Source organism: Salmo salar, chromosome ssa21 (assembly GCF_905237065.1).
Source record: "Salmo salar chromosome ssa21, Ssal_v3.1, whole genome shotgun sequence".
NCBI classification, from domain to species: domain Eukaryota; kingdom Metazoa; phylum Chordata; class Actinopteri; order Salmoniformes; family Salmonidae; genus Salmo; species Salmo salar.
Window position 1 is genome coordinate 30,873,202 of NC_059462.1, and position 5,179 is coordinate 30,878,380.

At 42.1% G+C, this 5,179-nt stretch overlaps 1 protein-coding gene across 1 annotated transcript; it reads right to left on the reverse strand.

Moving 5' to 3' along the window:
- Positions 1 to 386: 386 nt before the first annotated feature.
- On the reverse strand, positions 387 to 4,558 carry LOC100136409 (acyl-CoA-binding protein). The gene is made up of 4 exons (XM_014164764.2): positions 4,258 to 4,558; positions 1,310 to 1,427; positions 1,147 to 1,209; positions 387 to 925 (listed from the first exon to the last, which is right to left on the reverse strand). Exons 1-4 carry the CDS (start codon positions 4,264 to 4,266, stop codon positions 852 to 854), a joined length of 264 nt encoding a protein of 87 aa, XP_014020239.1. The 5' UTR covers positions 4,267 to 4,558; the 3' UTR covers positions 387 to 851.
- Positions 4,559 to 5,179: the final 621 nt, after the last annotated feature.

The following is a 5,179-nucleotide window of genomic DNA, read 5'->3' on the forward strand; positions in this document are numbered from 1 at the left end:
CAAAACAGACCTTATTTTAAGTGTTTCTAAAATCCCCTCTGGGAAAAATTTAATGGTGGAAAAACAATTGGAATAATTTTCCTTGTTTGACCACTAGGTTTTATGGGTATTATGGTACTGTATTGGTTAACTGACAAGAGCTAACCATTCCTACAAGAAGTATAAAGATATTGGGGAGCTGTCAGAAGCATTATTCAAGAAACAAGTGTTTTTCAAGACCTTTGGCCCAAGGAGATGGTGCAACAAAACAGGGTGGTAAATGGCCAATAAAGTATTCTTCTTGATTTTAGTTTTATATTTACTGAATATACACTTATTTAAATTTGCGGAGTCAGACAAGTTAGTAAGATCTCATCTCATGAAATAACCAAGCATGACAACAGAAATGTTAAAACAAATGTAGACTTTATGCAGTTCCTGGGCTGTACAACCAGTTCACTAGGAAATTGCTGGTGGAGGACGGCGTCACTCGGTCCGTAGCGGCGGCTTGTCAGTCCTGTATTCTCAGCTTGACCATAGGTGGTCCACACTAGGCATTCAGCGTTCATATGCAATACAGTCGCAAACATACTTGGGTCCAACACATATGTAAAATACATGAGGTGGGCTTGATTTCTTGTTTTGTACCATTTGAATAGTCCAAAAAGTACCAACTAAAATCACCCCACAAGCTACTCCGCTAAACCAAGCACACCTCTAGAATTACAAAGTATTTTACATATGCATTTGCCCCAGGTGTTGTAGCAAAGGGCATACTACTGAAATTTAAGGCATCTCACAGGGACGAGGTGTGGGCTGACCACAGAGGTCATGGTTCTACACTGCCAGCGGTCGACCCAGTCAGTCAGTTCTTAGACTCCGTACTTCCCTTTAAGCTCCTCTACCAAGGCAATGTACTCCTTCCTGGCATCCTCTTGGCTCTTTCCTATAAGAGGCACAAGGAAGAGAAAAAACATTCATAAAACATGCTGATAACAGGTTACTGTTCAAAGATTGTCTGGCTCAACCAGTACACTTATGACTGTAAATGCATTGAGCTGAAGGGATCCACAGCTGTCTAAATCTGATTCCCTTTGAATTACAAATCACTTAAGGTGAACAGTGCCCTCTACAGTCTAAATGTGGGCAGGACTACAGGAAACACACCTTTCTCCTTCTCCCAGGCGTCCCACTTGGCTTTCCCAGTGAAATCAAGCATTCCAGGACGAGCTTCAGAAACAAAAGTAAAAAACACAATCAACAGACTATACTCAATGCAATGAGCCATCTACACTTGAGGGGTATCACAAAGCACTGGATGCAGGCTTACCGGTGTTGACATCGCCCACTTTGGCCTGTTTGAACAGAGCATAAACCCTGAGCATCTCTGCATCTGCTGGCTTGGCCTTCAGCTGCTTCACCTCCTCTGCAGCCTTATCAAAGTCTGCCTGGGTGGGATAGAAGCAAAATATGTGATTAAAGTCAGCTAAACAGAGAAAGAAAAGCCTACACCTGAATATGGCTGCTTCCAAGTGAAATCGGAGAGATATGATGGCTTTAGACATGAAAGGTTCCTGTACCATCTCATTACAAAATGCCAGCAACCTTACAGCAGATCTATGTCAGAAAAAGGTTAAGCTAGATAATCACCGGATAGCAATTGAGAGAGTCAGCGCTGGCATACATTGAACCTTGATCTCATATAGGTCTATTTGGCATAGCCTACAGGCAGTAAAACTGCATCAAAGTCATGATGACATTCCATTGTGAGCAACTGGAGACCAGAATGGCAGAACATAGAAACTGGCCTCAACCAGAGCTACTGAGTATGGAAACAAATCATTGTTGCTGAAAAGGAGGTCTATGCTGCCAAGAAAGAAAAAAAACAGACCCCCCAGCAGTACAATGGGCCCTCTGAGTGGGCTGAGCTTGAGCAACACTACAAAATGCCACACTGGATGTGCCACCCTGCCAACTGTGCCAGGGGGGAAGAGAGACAAAACACTAGTTGCTTTTTCTTTTGTATAGCCTAAGAACATAGGCAGTCTGTTGCCTCCACTTATAGTTTGGCCATTATTAGTGTCACTGAAATGTTTGGTGCCAGATGGCCTGGATGAGGCTTTTGCAACCCACCCAGAGGAAAGATTGGATTGCAAATCACCCTGGTCAGAGTCCAAGTAGAGGTAATAACCTGGGGAAAGTACCTAACCCTTATCTGTACAGCCTCAAAGGCAGGTTTTAAAAGACCACACATTAAGCGTTTTGGGGTTCCTGAGTGGCGCAGCGGTCTAAGGCGCTAGAGGCGTCACTACAGCACCCTGGTTTGATTCCAGGCTGTATCACAACCGGCCGTGATTGGGAGACCCATAGGGCGGCGCTCAATTGGCCCAGTGTCGTTAAATAAAACACGTTTCCAAAAAAGTGTTGTGCAACTATTAGCTTTGTGCACCTGCTCACTCAGACATTGTAGATATTATACCACAAAACAGTTCCAGGGAAAAAGCTTTGCATTGCCCACCATTTACAGTCCTGCCAGATACAAAAGCATTGTGTATCAATGCAAATATAATGCTCATTTGAGTCTAGGTCGATGCAGAGAAGGAAGGAGACAACTTGGCATGCTGCTTATGTATGAGAGTGTAGCAGTTAACTACAAAATAATCTGGCCTGAAGGTAATGGCTAAACAAGCACATTATCTGAACTAAAAAAATGTATAAACAGCCAAGGTCTTGAGTTTTAATGTTGCAATATGTGTGAGGCAACACACTAAAAATGTGACAGCCAAAGCCAATGTAATCTAATCTACTCAGCTAAACAACAGATATCCAATATGCTTTGGCCTCCGCTTCAATAGGAGGACAGAGATCAGGTTGCCAAACTCACCGATGAAAATATTATCTACCTGTGAACTTTTATAAGGGGGTATTCATTACGGAAACATTTACCGTTTTAAGAACCAAACGGAAGCAAGCAGCGTAAAACGAGAGTTTCTATTTGACAAATTCAGTTAGGTCCCGCCCTGTTCCGTTTGCTTCCGTTTTTAAGAAACGTTTTGCAACAGAATCGGCGTAATGAATATGCCCCCAGGTGAGAGGCAGAAGGCATGAGCTGAAGGAACAAAGTACAAACCGGTCAAATAAATGTGATCAACTCCAACAGTGCTTTTACCTTCAATTTGATGGAACTGCATCATTTTTTCTAATCAAAATAAATAACTTACAAGCCCTTAACCAACAATGCAGTTTTGAGAAAAAAATACCTACAAAGAATATAATTAAAGAGCAGCAGTAAAATAACAATAGCAAGGCTATTGCGGGGGCACCGGTTAGTCGAGGTAATATGTACATGTAGGTAAAGTTATTAAAGTGACTACGCATAGATAATAGAGTAGCGGGGTTCTGGAGTCTTATGGCTTGGGGTAGAAGCTGTTTAGAAGCCTCTTGGACCTATACATATACCTAATTTAGCTATATGTAAACAGATATAACGTGACTAATTTATATATACACATTCATTCATTCCTTTAACCAGAAACACAGATGCTTGCCATGTTTTTCTGCAAGTTGTTCAATAATGGGTTTATTAAATGGGAGTTCATGACCCTGCGTTTCGGGCGCGAGCCTTCTTGCGACCATGTGATTTATAAGAGCTGCGCAAAACGGCAACAGTTCTTCCTTCATCCTATATGAACAAGCTAGACTTTAGTCAACGTTAGATATAATTACTTTCACATGCTTCTTCTCACTAGGATATTACGCAAGCAATCACATACAACAGAGGCGCGTGTGAAGTCCACACACAATCAGCGCCTTGGGCTATGTCAAAGCCGCACCACACCCTTCAAGCAGGGTGACAGAAGTGCCAAAGCCAGGCAATCCTCTGGCGCTCTGGTTTGCCAGTGACATTAGCTTGCTAGATATTGAGCTGTCAAACAAATGAAATAGTGGTTTCATCGGGTGGAAGCATGGGCATTGCGCCTTTTAAAGGCAATAACAATCACGTTTAATTCAAACTGCCACAAGACCGACGGGGATAACTAGTAACTATAAGTAGTGGTGCCAAGTCAAGTGCCAACTCCAGTTTGGCAAAAACGATACGCTCTTTACTGGTGTTCTAGCTAGCAAGCTAACTTACCGTTAGCTAACAAAGCCTAGTCGACATGTTAGTGAAACTACACTTGTACCAGGAAATCAAAATAATAATAATACAACTACCAATGCATGTTATGGTCACTAGCTACAATATAATGTTCAACAAAATAGAAATTCGATCCAAACCTCAGACATGATTTTCAATTCCTTTTGAAAGTCACAGTCACAGAACACAGTCACAGAACACTGCTGGCGTCCACAGCCCAGAACTAACGGAAAGGAGAGTAGACCGTTCCTAATGTGTGTGTCGTGAGCAACAGCGTGAGCAACAATAGTTGAATCGGCTGTTCGCCTTTAAAATAAAAGTCACCCATTGAAACATGCAAACGGATAAAGTGCACAACGTTCTGAAGTCTATACATTCACAGTGCGATTGTGTCAAATTAACTAATTATTGTATTTTGTTGAATGTATATAACATTCCAATCTTGTTTAGCGTTATCGGTTTGCATCAGTTTCAATTGGGGACTTTTATTTTGAAGGCAAACCGCCGACAATTGTTGCTAATGCTGCTCACGACACAGTGATCTGTTCCGACAAGCGTTTCGCTACTGTGCGAGGCGATACCGCCCCTCAATTCCATTGGTAGATTTAACGAATGACATTCACGCAACATCTCGGTTAGTTGGGGTGAGTAAAGGTAACCAATCAAATCCCTCAATTCATAGGCACGAGTAGTGGTCCCACTAAAGTAGGGCACGGGGTCATGGGGATGTGTCTGCAACAATTAAATATGTATCTCTACTAAAGACAACACAGTCTTCTCCAATAGGTCGTTATCATTAAAACGTCACAATTAGGTGAAGAACGTTCGATTTGCCTGCTGGTGGGCAAGGAGAACACCAGCTCCGCTAAAACTACTGACCACTGCCTGCTGTTTTAAGTGATTGTTTAAATCAATTCACTTGTTGGTTGTAATATCATCACCACTTGAAGAGCATGGTCAGAACCACACATTTCCGAATATTCCATGCAAAACAATCGCGCACATTTAGCTTAGAGTTAATACAAGAAACTGCATGCTTTTCATGATCAGTAAACATCAATA